The following is a 21,549-nucleotide window of genomic DNA, read 5'->3' on the forward strand; positions in this document are numbered from 1 at the left end:
CGGATATTCCCGGATATTTCCCACAATAAATTTCCCATTTTTGGCTGTTTTTCCCCCAGAATTCCTGTGCCCTGCCCTGGGCAGCTCCCCACAGGTTTCCCATTTCCTGGAGAATTTCCTGGATAATTTCCTGATGTTTTTCTGGGTATTTTCCTGGAGAATTTCCTGATGTTTTTCTGGATATTTTCCAGGATATTTTCCTGGATAATTTCCCATTTTTGGCTGTTTTTCCCCCAGAGTTGCTGTGCCCTGCCCTGGGCAGCTCATGGCATTGTTGGGGGTTATAAATTCCTGGATAAATTCCTGTATCAATCCCTGTATAAATTCCTGTATAAATCCCTGTATAAATCCCTGTATAAATCCCTGCATAAATTCCTGTATCAATCCCTGTATTAATCCCTGTATAAATTCCTGTATAAATCCCTGTATAAATCCCTGTATAAATCCCTGTATAAATTCCCAGATTTCCCTGGATAAATCCCTGTATAAATTCCTGTATAAATCCCTGTATTAATTCCTGTGTAAATCCCTGTATAAATTCCTGTATAAATTCCTGTATAAATTCCCAGATTTGCCTGTATAAATCCCTGTATCAATCCCTGTATTAATCCCTGTATAAATTCCTGTATAAATCCCTGTATTAATCCCTGTATAAATCCCTGTATAAATTCCTGTATAAATCCCTGTATAAATTCCTGTATAAACCCCTGGATAAATTCCTGTATAAATTCCTGTATAAGTCCCTGGATAAATCCCTGGATAAATCCCTGTATCAATCCCTGTATAAATCCCTGGATAAATCCCTGTATAAATTCCCAGATTTGCCTGTATAAATCCCTGTATAAATCCCTGTATCAATCCCTGTATAAATCCCTGTATTAATTCCTGTATAAATCCCTGTATAAATCCCTGTATAAATCCCTGTATAAATCCCTGTATAAATTCCTGTATAAATTCCTGTATAAATTCCTGTATAAATTCCCAGATTTGCCTGTATAAATCCCTGTATAAATCCCTGTATAAATCCCTGTATAAATTCCCAGATTTCCCTGGATAAATGCCTGTATAAATCCCTGTATCAATCCCTGTATAAATCCCTGTATTAATTCCTGTATAAATCCCTGTATAAATTCCTGTATAAATCCCTGTATAAATTCCTGTATAAGTCCCTGTATAAATTCCTGTATAAGTCCCTGTATAAATCCCTGTATCAATCCCTGTATAAATCCCTGGATAAATTCCTGTATAAATCCCTGGATAAATCCCTGTATAAATTCCCAGACTTGCCTGTATAAATCCCTGTATAAATCCCTGTATCAATCCCTGTATTAATTCCTGTATAAATCCCTGTATCAATCCCTGTATTAATCCCTGTATAAATCCCTGTATTAATCCCTGTATAAATCCTTGTATAAATCCCTGTATAAATTCCCAGATTTCCCGGATATTTTAGCATATTTCCATGGATAATTTCCCATTTTTGTGTATTTTTTCCCCAGCCCAGCTGTGCCGGGCCCTGGGCACTCCTGGCCCTGCAGCCCGGGCTGGCTCTGCACCGCTCCTGCTCTTCCCTGGATAAATCCCTGCATAAATCCCTGAATAAATCCCTGTATAAATCCCTGTATAAATTCCTGTATAAATCCCTGTATAAATTCCTGAATAAATCCCTGTTTAAATCCCTGTATAAATCCCTGTATAAATCCCTGGATAAATCCCTGTATAAATCCCTGTATAAATTCCTGGATAAATCCCTTTATAAATCCCTGTATAAATCCCTGGATAAATCCCTGTATAAATCCCTGTATAAATCCCTGGATAAATTCCTGTATAAATCCCTGTATAAATTCCCAGATTTCCCTGTATAAATTCCTGTATAAATCCCTGGATAAATCCCTGGATAAATTCCTGTATAAATCCCTGTATAAATCCCTGTATAAATTCCCAGATTTCCCTGGATAAATCCCTGTATAAATCCCTGTATAAATCGATGTATAAATCCCTGTATAAATCCCTGTATAAATCGATGTATAAATCCCTGTATAAATCCCTGTATAAATTCCTGTATAAATCCCTGTATAAATTCCCAGACTTGCCTGTATAAATCCCTGTATAAATTCCTGCATAAATTCCTGTATCAATCCCTGTATTAATCCCTGTATAAATTCCTGGATAAATCCCTGTATAAATCCCTGTATAAATTCCCAGATTTCCCTGGATAAATCCCTGTATAAATTCCTGTATAAATCCCTGTATTAATTCCTGTGTAAATCCCTGTATAAATCCCTGTATCAATCCCTGTATTAATCCCTGTATAAATCCCTGTATTAATCCCTGTATAAATCCCTGTATTAATCCCTGTATAAATTCCCAGATTTCCCGGATATTTTAGCATATTTCCATGGATAATTTCCCATTTTTGGGTATTTTTTCCCCAGCCCAGCTGTGCCGGGCCCTGGGCACTCCTGGCCCTGCAGCCCGGGCTGGCTCTGCACCGCTCCTGCTCTTCCCTGGATAAATCCCTGCATAAATCCCTGTATAAATCCCTGTATAAATTCCCGGATATTTTAGCATATTTCCATGGGTAATTCCCCATTTTTGTGTATTTTTTCCCCAGCCCAGCTGTGCTGGGCCCTGGGCACTCCCGGCCCTGCAGCCCGGGCTGGCTCTGCACCGCTCCCGCTGTTCCCTGGATAATTTCCTGGATAATTTCCTGTATAAATTCCCATATTTCCATGGATAATTTCCCATTTTGGGGTATTTTTTCCCCAGCCCAGCTGTGCCGGGCCCTGGGCAGCTCGCGGCCCTGCAGCCCGGGCTGGCTCTGCACCGCTCCCGCTGTTCCCTGGATAATTTCCTGGATAATTTCCTGTATAAATTCCCATATTTCCATGGATAATTTCCCATTTTGGGGTATTTTTTCCCCAGCCCAGCTGTGCCGGGCCCTGGGCACTCCCGGCCCTGCAGCCCGGGCTGGCTCTGCACCGCTCCCGCTGTTCCCTGGATAATTTCCAGGATAATTTCCTGTATAAATTCCCATATTTCCATGGATAATTTCCCTTTTTGGGTATTTTTTCCCCAGCCCAGCTGTGCCGGGCCCTGGGCAGCTCGCGGCCCTGCAGCCCGGGCTGGCTCCCGCACCGTTCCCGCTGTTTCTCCTTCTCGCGGGACGCTCTGAGCTGGGGCCGTGCCCACAACGCCTGCGCCGACCTGGGCGCGCACCTGGCCGTGGTCAGCGACGAGGACGAGCAGGTCTGGGGGGACGGGGGTCCCACGTCGCAGATCCTGCTCCCAAATAGATCCCAAATCCCGAATCCCAGATGCCCGATCCCAATTCCCAAATCGATCCTGGATCCCGAATCCCTGATCCCAAACCCCAAATCAATCCCCGACCCCAAATCTCCGATCCCAAATTCCAAATCCCGAATCAATCACCAATCCCAAATCCCTGATCCCCAATCCCAAATCCTGAATCTCAAATTGATCCCCAATTCCCAAATCGATCCTGGATCCCAAACCCCGAATCCCGAATCCCTGATCCCAAACCCCAAATCAATCCCCGACCCCAAATCTCCGATCCCAAATTCCAAATCCCGAATCAATCACCAATCCCAAATCCCTGATCCCCAATCCCAAATCCTGAATCTCAAATTGATCCCCAATCCCAAATCCCAGGTCCCCAATCCCAAAAGAATCCCAAATGGCAAATCAATCCCCAGTCCCAAATCCCTGATCAGAAATCACAGATCCCAAATCCCTGATCCCCAATCCCAAATCAATCCCCAATCCCAAAGCCCTGATCCCAAACTGATCCCCAGTCCCAGATCCCTGATCCCCAATCCCAAACTGATCCCCAATCCCAAATCAATCCCCAATCCCAAAGCCCTGATCCCCAATCCAATCCCCAATTCCCAATCCCTGATCCCCAATCCCAGATCCCCGATCCCCAATCCCAAAGCAATCCCCAATCCCCAATCCCTGATCCCCAATCCCAAACCCCTGACCCCAAACTGATCCCCAATCCCAAATCCCCGATCCCCAATCCCAAAGCCCCGATCCCAAACTGATCCCCAGTCCCAGATCCCTGATCCCCAATCCCAAAGCAATCCCCAATCCCAAACCCTGAATCCCAAATTAATCGCAAATCCCAAAATCCAAATCAATCCCCAATCCCAAATCCCAGATCTGAAATCACAAATCCATCCCCAAATCCCACATCAATCCCAAATCCCAGATCTGAAATCACAAATCCTCAATTGATCCCAAATCCTGAATCTCAAATCAATCCCCAATCCCAAACCCCTGATCCCAAATCACAAATCCTCCCCCAATCCCAAATCCCAAAACCCCAATCACAAATCCTGAATCTCAAATCAATCCCAAATCACAAATCCCAGATCCCTGATCCCAAATCCCAAATCAACCCTGGATCCCAAATCCCTGATCCCAAATCAATACCCAGTCCCCAATCCCAAATCCCCAATCCCAAATCCCTGATCCCAAATCGATCCTGAATCCCAAATCCCTGATCCCAAATCAACCCTGGATCCAAATCCCTGATCCCAAATCACAAATCAATCCCAAATCCCAAATCGATCCCCAATCCCATATCCCTGAGCCCAAATCACAAATCCCCGATCCCAAATCCATCCGGAATCCCAAATCCCTGATCCCCCATGCCAAAATCTCGGATCCCAAATCCTGAATCCCAAATCTATCCCAGATCCCCAGTCCCAAATCACAAATTTATCCCAAATCCTGAATCCCAAATCCATCCCAAATTCCTGAATCCCAAATCCATCCCCAATCCCTGATCCCAAATCCTGAATCCCAAATCCCTGATCCCAAATCAATGCCCAGTCCCCAATCCCAAATCCCCAATCCCAAATCCCCAATCCCAAATCCCCAATCCCAAATCCCTGATCCCAAATCGATCCTGAATCCCAAATCCATTCCACAATCCATCTCCAGCTGATCCCCAATCCCAAACCCTGAATCCCAAATCAACCCCAAATCCCAAATTGATCTCAAACCACAAACCCATCCCCAATCCCAAATTCCTGATCCCCAATCCCAAATTCCTGATCCCAAATCCCAGATCCCCAATCCCAAATTTATCCCAAATCCTGACTCCCAAATCAATCCTGGATCCCAAATCCCAAATCGATCCCCAATCCCAAATTCCTGATGCCAAATCCTGAACCCCAAATCAATGCCAAATCCCAAATCCCAAATCCATCTCCAGTTGTTCCCCAATCCCAAATCCTGAACCCCAAATCAATCCCAAATCCCCAATCCCAAATCTCAAATCAATCCCCAATTCCAAACTGATCCCAAATCCCAGCTGCCAAATCAACCCTCGATCGCAAATCCGCAATCCCAAACTGATCCCAAGTCACAAATCCCAAATGAATCCCAAATCCCCAATCTCAAATCCCAAATCCCCAATCCCAAATCCTGAATCCCAGATCCCAACTCCATCCCAAATCCCAAATCCATTCCCAATCCCAAATCCATCCCCAATCCCAGATCCCTGATCCCAAAACCCACATCCCAAATCAATCCCCAATCCCAGATCCCTGAGCCCAAATCACAAATTTATCCCAAACCCTGAATCACACATCCATCCCCAATCCCAAATCCATCCCCAATCCCAGATCCCTGATCCCAAATCCTGAATCCCAAATCCATCCCCAATCCCAAATCCCTGATCCCGAATCACAAATTTATCCCAAACCCTGAATCACGCATCCATCCCCAATCCCAAATCCCAAATCCTGAATCCCATTTCTCAATCCCAAATCCCAAATCCTGAATCCCATTTCTCAATCCCAAATCCCAAATCCTGAATCCCATTTCTCAGTCCCAAATCCCAAATCCTGAATCCCAGATCCCCAATCTCCAATCCCAAATCCCTGATCCCAAATCAATCCCTAATCCCAAACTGACCCCAAATCCCAAATCAATCCCCAATCCCCAATCCTGAATCTCAAATCAACCCCAAGTCCCAAATTGATCCCAAATCCCAAATCCATCCCCGATCCCAAATCCCTGATCCCCAATCCCAAATTGATCCCCAATCCCAAATCAATTCCAAATCCCAAATCGATCCTGAATCCCAAATCCGTCCCAAATCCATCTCCAGTTATTCCCCAATCCCAAATCCTGAATCCTGAACCCCAAATCAATCCCTAATCCCAAATTCCAAATCCCAGATCCCAAATCCATCCCCAATCCCAAATCTCAAATTCCAAATTTGTCCCAAATCCTGAATCTCAAATCAATCCCAAATCCCAAACTGATCCCAAATCCCAAATCCCAAATCCATCCCCAATCCCAAATTGATTCCAAATCCTGAATCCCAATTCTCAATCTCAAAAGAATCCCCGATCCCAAATCCCAAATCCCAACTCCATCCCAAATCCCAAATCCATCCCCGATCCCAAATCCCAAATCCATCCACTCCCCGATCCCAAATCCCAAATCAATCCCAATCCCCGATCCCAAATCCCAAATCAATCCCAAATCCCAAATCCATCCCCAATCCCAAATCCTAAATCCCAGATCCCAACTCCATCCCAAATCCCCAATCCCAAATCCCAAATCCCAACTGCCAAATCCCAAATCAATCCCCAATCCCCAATCCCAAATCCATCCCCGATCTCAAATCCCCAATCCATCCCCAATCCCAAATCCCAAATCCCAAATCCCAACTCCATCCCCAATCCCAACTCCATCCCCGATCCCAAATCCCAAATCCATCCAATCCCCGATCCCAAATCCCAAATCAATCCCAATCCCTGATCCCAAATCCATCCCAATCCCAAATCCCAGATCCATCCCCAATCCCGAATCCCAAATCCCAAATCCATCCCCAATCCCAAATCCTAAATCCCAGATCCCAACTGCCAAATCCCAAATCAATCCCCAATCCCCAATCCCCGATCCCAAACCCAAATCAATCCCAAATCCCCAATCCCCAATCCCCGATCCCAAATCCCAAATCCATCCCAATCCCAAATCCCAAATCCCAAATCCCAACTCCCAAATCCATCCCCAATCCCAAATCCCAAATCCCAACTCCCTCCCAAATCCCAAATCCATCCCCAATCCCAAATCCCAAATCCCAAATCCCAACTCCCTCCCAAATCCCAAATCCATCCCCAATCCCAAATCCCAAATCCCAAATCCATCCCAATCCCAAATCCCAAATCCCAAATCCCAAATCCCAACTCCATCCCAAATCCCAAATCCATCCCAATCCCAAATCCCAAATCCCAAATCCCAAATCCATCCCCGATCCCAAATCCCAAATCCCAAATCCCAACTCCATCCCAAATCCCAAATCCATCCAATCCCCGATCCCAAATCCCAAATCAATCCCAATCCCCGATCCCAAATCAGAAATCAATCCCAAATCCCAAATCCCAAATCCATCCCAATCCCCGATCCCAAATCCCAAATCCCCGATCCCAAATCCCAAATCCCAAATCCATCCCAATCCCAAATCCATCCCAAATCCCAAATCCCAAATCCCCGATCCCAAATCCCAAATCCCAAATCCATCCCAATCCCAAATCCATCCCAAATCCCAAATCCATCCCAAATCCCAAATCCCAAATCCCCAATCCCAAATCCCAAATCCCCGATCCCAAATTGGGGATTTTTGGGGGATTTTCTTTAAATTTTGGGGGATTTTCGGGGAGGAGTTTTGGGAGATTTTCTTTAATTTTTGGGGAATTTTTGGAGCAATTTTCTTTAGCTTTTGGGGAATTTTGGGGGGTTTTTCTTTAATTTTTGGGGATTTTGGGGGGATTTTCTTGAAATTTTGGGGGGATTTTTTGGAGGGGTTTTCTTTAAATTTTGGGGGATTTTTTTCATGGGATTTTTGGGGGATTTTCTTTAAATTTGGGGGATTTTCGGGGAGGATTTTTGGGCAGATTTTCTTAATTTTTTTGGGGACTTTTGTGGGGATTTTCTTTATCTTTTGGGGGATTTTGGGGGGATTTTCTTTAAATTTGGGGGATTTTGGGGGGATTTTCTTTAAATTTTGGGGGATTTTTGGGAGGATTTTTGGGAGAATTTTCTTGGATTTTGGGGGATTTTTGGGCAATTTTCTTTAACTTTTGGGGGATTTTGGGGGGATTTTCTTTAAATTTTGGGGGGATTTTTTGGAGGGGTTTTCTTTAAATTTTGGGGGATTTTTTTCACGGGATTTTTGGGGGATTTTCTTTCAATTTTGGGGGATTTTCGGGGAGGATTTTTGGGAGATTTTCTTTAATTTTTGGGGGATTTTTTGTGGGGATTTTCTTTAAATTTTGGGGGATTTTGGGGGGATTTTCTTTAAATTTGGGGGATTTTGGGGGGATTTTCTTTCAATTTCTGGGGATTTTTTGGAGGGGTTTTCTTTAAATTTTGGGGGATTTTTTTCACGGGATTTTTGGGGGATTTTCTTTAAATTTTGGGGGATTTTCGGGGAGGATTTTTGGGAGATTTTCTTTAATTTTTGGGGGATTTTCTTTAAATTTTCTTTAGCTTTTGGGGAATTTTTGGGGATTTTTCTTTAATTTTTGGGGATTTTGGGGGGATTTTCTTTAAATTTTGGGGGGATTTTTTGGAGGGGTTTTCTTTAAATTTTGGGGGATTTTTTTCATGGGATTTTGGGGGGATTTTCTTTAAATTTGGGGGATTTTCGGGGAGGATTTTTGGAGCAATTTTCTTTATCTTTTGGGGAATTTTGGGGGGATTTTCTTTAATTTTGGGGGGGATTTTCTTTAAATTTGGGGGGATATTTTAGAGGGTTTTTCTTTAAATTTCTGGGGATTTTTGGGGAGTTATTTTGGGGATTTTCTTTCAATTTCTGGGGATTTTTTGAGGGATTTTCTTTAAAATTTGGGGATTTTTTTCATGGGATTTTTGGGGAGGATTTTTGGGAGATTTTCTTTGATTTTTTGGGGATTTTGGGGGATTTTCTTTAAATTTTGGGGGGATTTTTTGGAGGGGTTTTCTTTAAATTTGGGGGATTTTCTGGGGAGTTATTTTGGGGATTTTCTTTCAATTTCTGGGGATTTTTTGGAGGCATTTTCCTTAAATTTTGGGGGATTTTTTTTCACGGGATTTTTGGGGGATTTTCTTTAAATTTTGGGGGATTTTCGGGGAGGATTTTTGGGAGATTTTCTTTGATTTTGGGGGATTTTTGGAGCAATTTTCTTTAGCTTTTGGGGAATTTTTGGGGGTTTTTCTTTAATTTTTTTGGGCTTTGGGGAGGGATTTTCTTGAAATTTTGTGGGATTGTTTGGAGGGGTTTTCTTTAAATTTCTGGGGATTTTTTTCACGGGTTTTTTGGGGGATTTTCTTTAAATTTTGGGGATTTTCGGGGAGGATTTTTGGGAGATTTTCTTTAATTTTTTGGGGATTTTGGGGGGATTTTCTTTAAATTTTGGGGGGATTTTTTGAAGGGATTTTCTTTAAAATTTGGGGATTTTTTTTCCCAGGGATTTTTGGGGGATTTTCTTTAAATTTGGGGGATTTTCGGGGAGGAGTTTTGGGAGATTCTCTTTGATTTTTTGGGGATTTTTTGGGGATTTTTGGGGGGATCTTTGGGGGAATATCTTTAATTTTGGGGGGATTTTCTGAGGGGTTTTCTTTAAGTTTTCAGAATTTTTTTCAGGTATTTTCTTTAAAATCTGGGAATTTTAATTAAATTTTGTGGATTTTTTGGGGGGCATTTTCTTTAAAATTTGCGGATTTTGGCGGTGTTTTCTTTAAATTTTTGGGGATTTTCTTTAAAATTGGAGAATTTTTGGGGGATTTTCTTTAAATTTTGGGGATTTTTGGAGGGCTTTTCTTTCAATTTCTGTGGCTTTTTAAATGGGTTTTCTCTTTACATTTTTGGGATTTTTGGGGGGAATTCTCTTTCAATTTCTGGGGATTTTTTGGAGGCATTTTCTTTAAATTTTTGGGGATTTTTTTCACGGGATTTTGGGGGATTTTCTTTCAATTTTGGGGATTTTCGGGGAGGAGTTTTGGGAGATTTTCTTTGATTTTTTGGGGGATTTTGGGTGATTATTTTGGTGATTTTTTGGGAATTTTTTGGGGTTTTTTGGGGGATTTTTTGGGGGTATTTTCTTGAATTTTGGGGGGATTTTCTGGTGGATTTTCTTGAATTTTTGGTCACTTTTGCAGCTTTTCCTGCTGGAGCACAGCAACCGCAGCAGCTCCTACTGGCTGGGGCTGACGGACACCGAGCAGACGGGGAACTGGCGCTGGGTCACCGGCGAGGAGCCCAAGTTCATGTAAAAATCCAAATTTTGGGGGGAAAAAATCCCAATTTTGGTTCAAAAATCTGAATTTAGGGGAAAAATCTGATTTTTGGGAAAAAACCCCCACCATTTTTGGCCAAAAAACCCAAATTTTGGGCAAAAAAATCTGATTTTTCAGGAAAAAAATCTTGATTTTTCAGAAAAAACATCCTGATTTTTCCTGATTTTTTTTTAGGGGGGGAAAAAAATTCCTGATTTTCGTTTAAAAAATGAAATTTGGAGTAAAAAATCCTGGCTTCTGATAAAAAATCTGAGTTTAGGAAAAAATCCCAATTTTGGGAGGGAAAAATCTGATTTTCTGGGGCAAAAAATTCACAATTTTTACTAAAAAAATTATCAGATTTTTTTTTTTGTAAAAATCCCAACTTCCAGTCAAAATTTCTCATTTTTAGGGTAAAAAATCCCAATTTTGGGGAAAAAAATCCCAATTCTGGTTAAAATTCCAATTATTGGGAAAAATCCCAACAATTTGGCAAAACCCCCCCAATTTTTGGCCAAAAAATCCCAATTTTGGGAGAAAAAAAAATCAGATTTTCGGGCAAAAAAAAATTTTGATTTTTTCAGTAAAAAAATTCTGATTTTTCCTGATTTTTGGGGGGAAAACGATCCTGATTTTCTTAAAAAAAAAATCAGATTTTGAGTAAAAAAATCCTGATTTCCACTAAAAATCCTGATATTTGGAGGAAAAAAATCCCAATTTTGGGGGAAAAAATTAGATTTTTGGGCAAAAAAGTTTGATTTTTTCGGCAAAAAAATTCTGATTTTTCCTGATTTTTGGGGGAAAAAAATCCAGATTTTCTTTAAAAAATCAAATTTTAGAAAAAAGTCCTGATTTCCAGTGAAAATCCAGGTATTTGATTGAAATTCCTGGTTTTTGGGGGAAAAAAATCCCAATTTTGGGGGAAAAAATCTGATTTTAGGGCAAAAAATTTCGATTTTTTCAGTAAAAAAATTCCTGATTTTTTCCGATTTTTGGGGGAAAAAAGATCCAGATTTTCTTAAAAAAAATCAGATTTTGAGTAAAAAAATCCTGATAGTTGATTAAAATTCCTGATTTTTGGGGGGAAAAAAATTCCCAATTTTGGGGGAAAAAATCAGATTTTCTGGGGCTAAAAATTCACAATTTTTACTAAAAAAATCCGATTTTTTTTTTTTTGTAAAAATCCCAATTTCCAGTCCAAATTCCAGTCCAAATTCTGCATTTTTAGGGGAAAAAATCCCAATTTTGGGGGAAAAAATCTGATTTTCGGGCAAAAAAATTCGATTTTTTCAGTAAAAAAAAATCCTGATTTTTTTGCGATTTTTGGGGGAAAAAAAGATCCAGATTTTCGTTTAAAAAAAATCAGATTTTGATTTAAAAAATCCTGATTTTTTTTTTGTAAAAATCCCAATTTCCAGTCCAAATTCCAGTCCAAATTCTGCATTTTTAGGGGAAAAAAATCCCAATTTTGGGGGGAAAAAATCTGATTTTCTGGGGTGAAAAATTCACAATTTTTAGTAAAAAAATCTGATTTTTTTTTTTGTAAAAATCCCAATTTCCAGTCCAAATTCTGCATTTTTAGGGGAAAAAAATCCCAATTTTGGGGGAAAAAATAAAAAAATTTTCTTCCGTTTCCCTCCCCTAAAAGTTCTTTTTTTTTGGGATTTTAATTCTTTATTTTGGTTTTTTCCATTCCCCAAATGCAGGAATTGCAAAGTGGAAGGAATAAACGGAAATCCAGCAAGAAAATCAATTAAAATGAGATCGAAAATCAATTAAATGGGTTGGAAATTAATAAAAAATTAATAAAAATCAATTTCAAATCAATACAAATGGATTGAAAATTAATAAAAATTAATAAAAATCAATTTCAAATCGATACAAATGGATTGAAAATTACCAAAAGCCAAAAGGAAATCAATCAAATTTAATAAAAAATTAATAAAAATCAATTAAAAATCAATACAAATGGAGTGAAAATTAATCAAAAATTAATAAAAACCAATTTCAAATCAATACAAATGGATTGAAAATTACTAAAAGCCAAAAGGAAATCAATCAAATTTAATAAAATATTAATAAAAATCGAATGATAATTACTAAAAGCCAAAAGGAAATCAATCCAAATTAATAAAAAATTAATAAAAATCAATTTCAAATCAATACAAATGGTTTGAAAATTAATAAAAAATTAATGAAAATCAATTTCAAATCGATACAAATGGATTGAAAATTATGAAAAGGCAAAAGAAAATCAATCCAAATTAATAAAAAATTAATAAGAATCAATTGAAAATTATGAAAAGCCAAAAGAAAAGCAATCAAAATTAATAAAATATTAATAAAAATCAATTGAAAATCAACACAAATGGATTGAAAATTACAAAAAGCAAAAGGAAATCAATCCAAATTAATAAAATATTAATAAAAATCAATTGAAAATCAATAAAAATGGATTGAAAATTAATAAAAAATTGATAAAAATCAATTTCAAATCAATAGAAATGGATCAATCCAATTTTTATTCCAATTAAATGTTTAAAAATAATAAAAACCATTACCATGAATAGAAACCACATAAATCCAATTTTTATTCCAATTAAATTCCAAAAATAATAAAAATCATTACAATTAATAGAAACCTCATCAATCCAATTTTTATTCCAATTAAATGACTAAAAATAATAAAAACCATTACAATTAATAAAAACCCCATCAATCCAATTTTTATTCCAATTAAATTCCTAAAATTAATAAAAATCATTACAACTAATAAAAACCCTATAAATCCAATTTTTATTCCAATTAAATGATTAAAAATAATAAAAATCATTACCATTAATAAAACCCCATCAATCCAATTTTTATTCCAATTAAATGATAAAAAATAATAAAAATCATTACAGTTAATAAAAACCCCATCAATCCAATTTTTATTCCAATTAAATGATTAAAAAAAATAAAAATCATTACAATTAATAGAAACCCCATTAATCCAATTTTTATTCCATTCTTACCTGGAAAAAATCCAAAATCCAATTTTTATTCCAATTAAATTCCAAAAATAATAAAAATCATTACAGTTAATAAAAACCCCATCAATCCAATTTTTATTCCAATTAAATGATTAAAAATAATAAAAACCATTACAGTTAATAAAAACCCCATCAATCCAATTTTTATTCCAATTAAATTCCTAAAATTAATAAAAATCATTACAACTAATAAAAACCCTATAAATCCAATTTTTATTCCAATTAAATGATTAAAAATAATAAAAATCATTACAACTTTCATTCCATTTTTACCTAGAAAAAAATCCAAAATCCAAAAATTTCCATTCCATTTTTACCTGAAAAAAACCCAAAATCCAAAAATTTCCATTCCATTTTTACCTGGAAAAAAAACCAAAATCCAAAACTTTTCATTCCATTTTTACCTGGAAAAAATCCAATTTTCATTCCATTTTCCCCTTGGAAAAAATCCAAAAATTTTCATTCCATTTTTACCTGGAAAAAAATCCCAAAATTTTCATTCCATTTTTACCTGAAAACCCCCAAAATCCAAAAATTTTCATTCCATTTTCCCCTTGGAAAAAATCCAAAATCCAATTTTCATTCCATTTTCCCCTCAGAAAAAATACAATTTTCATTCCATTTTTACCTGGAAAAAAAAATCCAAAATCCAATTTTCATTCCATTTTCCCCTTGGAAAAAACCCCAAAATCCAAAAATTTTCATTCCATTTTTACCTGGAAAAAAAAAAATCCAAAATCCAAAAATTTTCATTCCATTTTTACCTGAAAAACCCCAAAATTTTCATTCCATTTTTACCTGGAAAAAATCCAATTTTCATTCCATTTTCCCCTTGGAAAAAATCCAAAAATTTTCATTCCATTTTTACCTGGAAAAAAAAATCCAAAATCCAAAAATTTTCATTCCATTTTTCCTAGAAAAAAATCCCAAATCCAATTTTCATTCCCACTAAATTCCTAAAACCAATAGAAATCATTACAATGAATAAAAACCCCAAAATCCACAAATTTCCATTCCATTTTTATCTGAAAAAAAAAAAACCCAAATCCAAAAATTTTCATCCCACTTTTACCTGAAAAACCCCAAAATCCAAAAATTTTCATTCCATTTTTACCTGAAAAAAAACCACAAAATCCAATTTTCCTTCCATTTTCCCCTTGGAAAAAATCCAAAATCCAAAAATTTTCATTCCATTTTTACCTGGAAAAAAAAACCCCAAAATCCAAAAATTTTCATTCCATTTTTACCTGAAAAAAAATCCGAAATCCATTTTTCATTCCATTTTCCCCTTGGAAAAAATCCAAAATCCAATTTTCCTTCCATTTTCACCTGAAAAAACCCCAAAATTTCCATTCCATTTTTACCTGAAAACCCCAAAATTTCCATTCCATTTTCACCTGAAAAACCCAAATTTCCATTCCATTTTTACCTGAAAACCCCAAAATTTCCATTCCATTTTTACCTGAAAAACCCAAATTTCCATTCCATTTTTACCTGAAAAAACCCCAAAATTTCCATTCCATTTTTACCTGAAAAAACTCCAAAATTTCCATTCCATTTTTACCTGAAAACCCCAAAATTTCCATTCCATTTTTACCTGAAAAACCCCAAAATTTCCATTCCATTTTTACCTGAACAAACCCAAAATTTCCATTCCATTTTTACCTGAAAACCCCAAAATTTCCATTCCATTTTTACCTGAAAAAACTCCAAAATTTCCATTCCATTTTTACCTGAACAACCCCAAAATTTCCATTCCATTTTTACCTGAAAAAACTCCAAATTCCCATTCCATTTTTACCTGAAAAAAACCCCAAAATTTCCATTCCATTTTTACCTGAAAAAACTCCAAAATTTCCATTCCATTTTTACCTGAAAAAACTCCAAAATTTCCATTCCATTTTTACCTGAACACCCCAAAATTTCCATTCCATTTTTACCTGAAAAAAACCCAAAATTTCCTTTCCATTTTTACCTGTAAAAACTCCAAATTCCCATTCCATTTTTACCTGAAAACCCCAAAATTTCCATTCCATTTTTACCTGAAAAACTCCAAAATTTCCATTCCATTTTTACCTGAAAAAACTCCAAAATTTCCATTCCATTTTTACCTGAAAAACCCCAAAATTTCCATTCCATTTTTACCTGAACAACCCCAAAATTCCCATTCCATTTTTACCTGAAAAAACCCAAAATTTCCATTCCATTTTTACCTGAAAAAACTCCAAAATTTCCATTCCATTTTTACCTGAAAACCCCAAAATTTCCATTCCATTTTTACCTGAAAAACCCCAAAATTTCCATTCCATTTTTACCTGAAAAAACCCCAAAATTTCCATTCCATTTTTACCTGATCAACCCCAAAATTTCCATTCCATTTTTACCTGAAAAACCCCAAAATTTCCATTCCATTTTTACCTGAACAAACCCAAAATTTCCATTCCATTTTTACCTGAAAACCCCAAAATTTCCATTCCATTTTTACCTGAAAAACTCCAAAATTTCCATTCCATTTTTACCTGAAAAACCCCAAAATTTCCATTCCATTTTTACCTGAAAACCCCAAAATTTCCATTCCATTTTCACCTGAAAAAACCCAAAATTTCCATTCCATTTTTACCTGAAAAAACCAAAAATTTCCATTCCATTTTTACCTGAACAACCCCAAAATTTCCATTCCATTTTCACCTGAAAACCCCAAAATTTCCATTCCATTTTTACCTGAAAAAACTCCAAAATTCCCATTCCATTTTTACCTGAACAACCCCAAAATTTCCATTCCATTTTTACCTGAACAAACCCAAAATTTCCATTCCATTTTTACCTGAAAACCCCAAAATTTCCATTCCATTTTTACCTGAAAAAAACCCAAAATTTCCATTCCATTTTTACCTGTAAAAACTCCAAATTCCCATTCCATTTTTACCTGAAAACCCCAAAATTTCCATTCCATTTTTACCTGAAAAACCCCAAAATTTCCATTCCATTTTTACCTGAAAAAACTCCAAAATTTCCATTCCATTTTTACCTCAACAACCCCAAAATTTCCATTCCATTTTTACCTGTAAAAACCCCAAAATTTCCATTCCATTTTTACCTGAAAAAACCAAAAATTTCCAATGCATTTTTACCTGAAAAAAACCCAAAATTTCCATTCCATTTTTACCTGAAAAACCCCAAAATTTCCATTCCATTTTTACCTGAACAACCCCAAAATTTCCATTCCATTTTTACCTGAAAACCCCAAAATTTCCATTCCATTTTTACCTGAAAACCCCAAAATTTCCATTCCATTTTTACCTGAAAAACCCCAAAATTTCCATTCCATTTTTACCTGAAAAACCCCAAAATTTTCATTCCATTTTTACCTGAAAAAACTCCAAAATTTCCATTCCATTTTTACCTGAAAACCCCAAAATTTCCATTCCATTTTTACCTGAAAAAACCCCAAAATTTCCATTCCATTTTTACCTGAAAACCCCAAAATTTCCATTCCATTTTTACCTGAACAACCCCAAAATTTCCATTCCATTTTCACCTGAAAACCCCAAAATTTCCATTCCATTTTCACCTGAAAAAACCCAAAATTTCCATTCCATTTTTACCTGAAAAAACTCCAAAATTTCCATTCCATTTTTACCTGAAAACCCCAAAATTTCCATTCCATTTTTACCTGAACAACCCCAAAATTTCCATTCCATTTTTACCTGAAAACCCCAAAATTTCCATTCCATTTTTACCTGAAAACCCCAAAATTTCCATTCCATTTTTACCTGAAAACCCCAAAATTTCCATTCCATTTTCACCTGAAAACCCCAAAATTTCCATTCCATTTTCACCTGAAAACCCCAAAATTTCCATTCCATTTTTACCTGAACAACCCCAAAATTTCCATTCCATTTTTACCTGATCAACCCCAAAATTTCCATTCCATTTTTACCTGAAAAAACCCAAAATTTCCATTCCATTTTTACCTGAAAAACCCCAAAATCCAAAAATTTCCATCCCATTTTTACCTGAAAAACCCCAAATCCGCTTTTCCTTCCATTTTCCCTTTGGACAGATCCCATTTCTGCCTCGTTTTGTTCTTTGGGCCGATTCCCCCGGGCTCTTTCCGTTCCCTGCTTTTCCTTCTGTCCTTTCGGGGCCGTTCGGACGCTGAAATTTGAATTTTTTGGGGTTTTTTTGCAGCTTTTGGGACGCGTGGCTGCGGGAGGGCGCTGAAATTTGAATTTTTTTGGGTTTTTTTGCAGCTTTTGGGACGCGTGGCTGCGGGAGGGCGCTGAAATTTGAATTTTTTGGGGTTTTTTTTTGCAGCTTTTGGGACGCGTGGCTGCGGGAGGGCGCTGAAATTTGAATTTTTTGGGGTTTTTTGCAGCTTTTGGGACGCGTGGCTGCGGGAGGGCGCTGAAATTTGAATTTTTTGGGGTTTTTTTGCAGCTTTTGGGACGCGTGGCTGCGGGAGGGCGCTGAAATTTGAATTTTTTGGGGTTTTTTTTTTGCAGCTTTTGGGACGCGTGGCTGCGGGAGGAGCAGCGGGGCCGCGGCGGCTGCGGCGCTCTGGGCCCTCAGGGGCGCTGGGTGAGCGCGGCGTGCGCGGAGCCGCGGGGCTGGATCTGCCAGAGGGCAAATTGGTGTTAATTACAATTAAATTCCATTTAAATTACATTAAATTCCATTTCAATTCCATTTTACCGCGGGGCTGGATCTGCCAGAGGGCAAATTGGTGTTAATTACAATTAAATTCCATTTAAATTACATTAAATTCCATTTCAATTCCATTTTACCGCGGGGCTGGATCTGCCAGAGGGCAAATTGGTGTTAATTACAATTAAATTCCATTTAAATTACATTAAATTCCATTTCAATTCCATTTTACCGCGGGGCTGGATCTGCCAGAGGGCAAATTGGTGTTAATTACAATTAAATTCCATTTAAATTACATTAAATTCCATTTCAATTCCATTTTACCGCGGGGCTGGATCTGCCAGAGGGCAAATTGGTGTTAATTACAATTAAATTCCATTTAAATTACATTAAATTCCATTTCAATTCCATTTTACCGCGGGGCTGGATCTGCCAGAGGGCAAATTGGTGTTAATTACAATTAAATTCCATTTAAATTACATTAAATTCCATTTCAATTCCATTTTACCGCGGGGCTGGATCTGCCAGAGGGCAAATTGGTGTTAATTACAATTAAATTCCATTTAAATTACATTAAATTCCATTTCAATTCCATTTTACCGCGGGGCTGGATCTGCCAGAGGGCAAATTGGTGTTAATTACAATTAAATTCCATTTAAATTACATTAAATTCCATTTAAATTCCATTTTACCGCGGGGCTGGATCTGCCAGAGGGCAAATTGGTGTTAATTACAATTAAATTCCATTTAAATTACATTAAATTCCATTTCAATTCCATTTTACCGCGGGGCTGGATCTGCCAGAGGGCAAACTGGTGTTAGATTAAATTTAAATTTAATTTAAATTACATTTAATTCCATTTAATTCCATTTATTCCATTTTACCGCGGGGCTGGATCTGCCAGAGGGCAAATTGGTGTTAATTACAATTAAATTCCATTTAAATTACATTAAATTCCATTTCAATTCCATTTTACCGTGGGGCTGGATCTGCCAGAGGGCAAACTGGTGTTAGATTAAATTTAAATTTAATTTAAATTACATTTAATTCCATTTAATTCCATTTATTCCATTTTACCGCGGGGCTGGATCTGCCAGAGGGCAAATTGGTGTTAAATTACATTGAAATTTAATTTAAATTACATTTAATGACATTTAATTCCATTTTACCACGGGCCTGGATCTGCCAGCGGCAAAACTGGTGTTAGATTAAATTTAAATTACATTGAAATTCAATTTAATTCCATTTAATTCCATTTTACTGTGGGCCTGGATCTGCCAGCGGCAAAACCGGTGTTAAATTACATTTAAATTACATTGAAATTCAATTTAATTCCATTTAATTCCATTTTACCACGGGCCTGGATCTGCCAGAGACACAACCGCTGTTAAATTACATTTAAATTCAATTTAAATTACATTTAATTCCATTTAATTCCATTTTACCGCGGGCCTGGATCTGCCAGCGGCAAAACCGGTGTTAAATTCAATTTAGATTCCATTGAAATTCAATTTAAATTCCATTGAAATTCCATTTTACCGCGGGCCTGGATCTGCCAGCGGCAAAACTGGTGTTAAATTACATTTAAATTTAATTTAAATTCCATTTAATTCCATTTTACCGCGGGCCTGGATCTGCCAGAGGCACAACCGCTGTTAAATTCCACTGAAATTCAATTTAAATTCCATTGAAATTCAATTGAAATTCCATTTTACCGCGGGCCTGGATCTGCCAGCGGCAAAACTGGTGTTAAAGTCAATTTAAATTCAATTTAAATTACATTTAATTCCGTTTAATTCCATTTTACTGCGGGCCTGGATCTGCCAGCGGCAAAACTGGTGTTAAATTACATTTAAATTCCATTGAAATTCAATTTAAATTCCATTTTACCGCGGGCCTGGATCTGCCAGAGGCACAACCGCTGTTAAATTCAATTTACATTCAATTTAAATTCCATTTTACTGCAGGCCTGGATCTGCCAGAGGCACAACCACTGTTAAATTCAATTTACATTCCATTGAAATTCAATTTAAATTCAATTTAAATTCCATTTTACCGTGGGCCTGGATCTGCCAGAGGCACAACCGCTGTTAAATTCAATTTAGATTCCCTTGAAATTCCATTGAAATTCATTTTACCGTGGCCGTGGATCTGCCAGAGACACAACCGGTGTTAAATTCAATTTACATTCCATTGAAATTCCATTGAAATTCCATTTAGATTCCATTAAAATTCAATTTAAATTCCATTTTACCGCGGGCCTGGATCTGCCAGAGGCACAACCGGTGTTGAATTCAATTTAAATTCAATTTAAATTCCATTGAAATTCCATTGAAATTCAATTGAAATTCCATTTTACCGCGGGCCTGGATCTGCCAGAGGCACAACCGCTGTTGAATTCCACTGAAATTCAATTTAAATTCAATTTAAATTCCATTGAAATTCCATTTTACCGCGGGCCTGGATCTGCCAGAGACACAACCGCTGTTAAATTCAATTTAGATTCCATTGAAATTCCATTGAAATTCAATTGAAATTCCATTTTACTGCGGCCGTGGATCTGCCAGAGGCACAACCGCTGTTAAATTCCATGAAATTCAAATTTAAATTCCACTGAAATTCAATTTAAATTCAATTTTACCGCGGGCCTGGATCTGCCAGAGGCACAACCGCTGTTAAATTCAATTTACATTCAACTTAAATTTAATTTAAATTCAATTTAAATTCCATTGAAATTCAATTTAAATTCCATTTTACCGCGGGCCTGGATCTGCCAGAGACACAACCGCTGTTAAATTCAATTTACATTCAACTTAAATTTAATTTAAATTCAATTTAAATTCCATTGAAATTCAATTTAAATTCCATTTTACCGCGGGCCTGGATCTGCCAGAGACACAACCGCTGTTAAATTCAATTTAAATTCAATTTAAATTCAATTTTACCGCGGCTCTGGATCTGCCAGAGACACAACCGCTGCTAAAATTCCATTTTTATGGGGGTTCGGGGCGAAAAATCCTGCAAAAATCACAGGTTTGCTAAGGGATTGGTGCCAAAAATCCCCCCAAAAATCCCACAAAAAATCCCCATTTTTTTAAGGTATCTGTGAAGAAAATCGCGCAAAAAATCGCGATTTTTTAAGAGGGGATTTGTGGAAAAAAAAGTGATTTTTTTAATGAGATTTGTCACCAAAATTCTGATTTTTTTTAAAGGGATTTGTGCAAAATATCCAGCAAAAAATCCCCATTTCTTTAATGGATTTGTGCAAAAAAGTCCCAATTTTTTAAGGGATTTGCACCAAAAATTCCACCAAAAAATCCCCTTTTTATAGGGATTTGTGCCTAAAAAAGCCTGCAAAAAAAAATCCCATTTTTTAAAAGGGATTTGTGTCAAAAATTCCAATTTTTTAAAGGGATTTGTGCCAAAAAATCCTGATTTTTTAAGGGATTTGTGAGAGACACCTGCTCACCTGGAAAATGCTCAAAGGTGAATGAAACCTTAACAAAATGACAGCAAAAGGACGAACTCAGGAAATCAGGGGAGGGGATTGTGGGGAGAACTAATGAC

General features: G+C 37.1%; 1 protein-coding gene across 1 annotated transcript in view; it reads left to right on the top strand.

The window, feature by feature from the left end:
• Window positions 1-17,975, top strand: part of LOC131569154 (C-type lectin domain family 4 member G-like) — a 44,146-nt gene extending 26,171 nt beyond the window's left edge. The window contains exons 6-8 of the mRNA XM_058821378.1: window positions 3,080-3,249; window positions 10,183-10,292; window positions 17,840-17,975. Coding sequence (XP_058677361.1) covers window positions 3,080-3,249; window positions 10,183-10,292; window positions 17,840-17,975 — 416 coding nt within the window. The remainder of the gene's footprint in view (window positions 1-3,079; window positions 3,250-10,182; window positions 10,293-17,839) is intronic.
• The last annotated feature ends 3,574 nt before the right edge of the window (window positions 17,976-21,549 follow it).

This window comes from Ammospiza caudacuta, chromosome 29 (genome assembly GCF_027887145.1).
Source record: "Ammospiza caudacuta isolate bAmmCau1 chromosome 29, bAmmCau1.pri, whole genome shotgun sequence".
Classification (NCBI taxonomy): Eukaryota; Metazoa; Chordata; class Aves; order Passeriformes; family Passerellidae; genus Ammospiza; species Ammospiza caudacuta.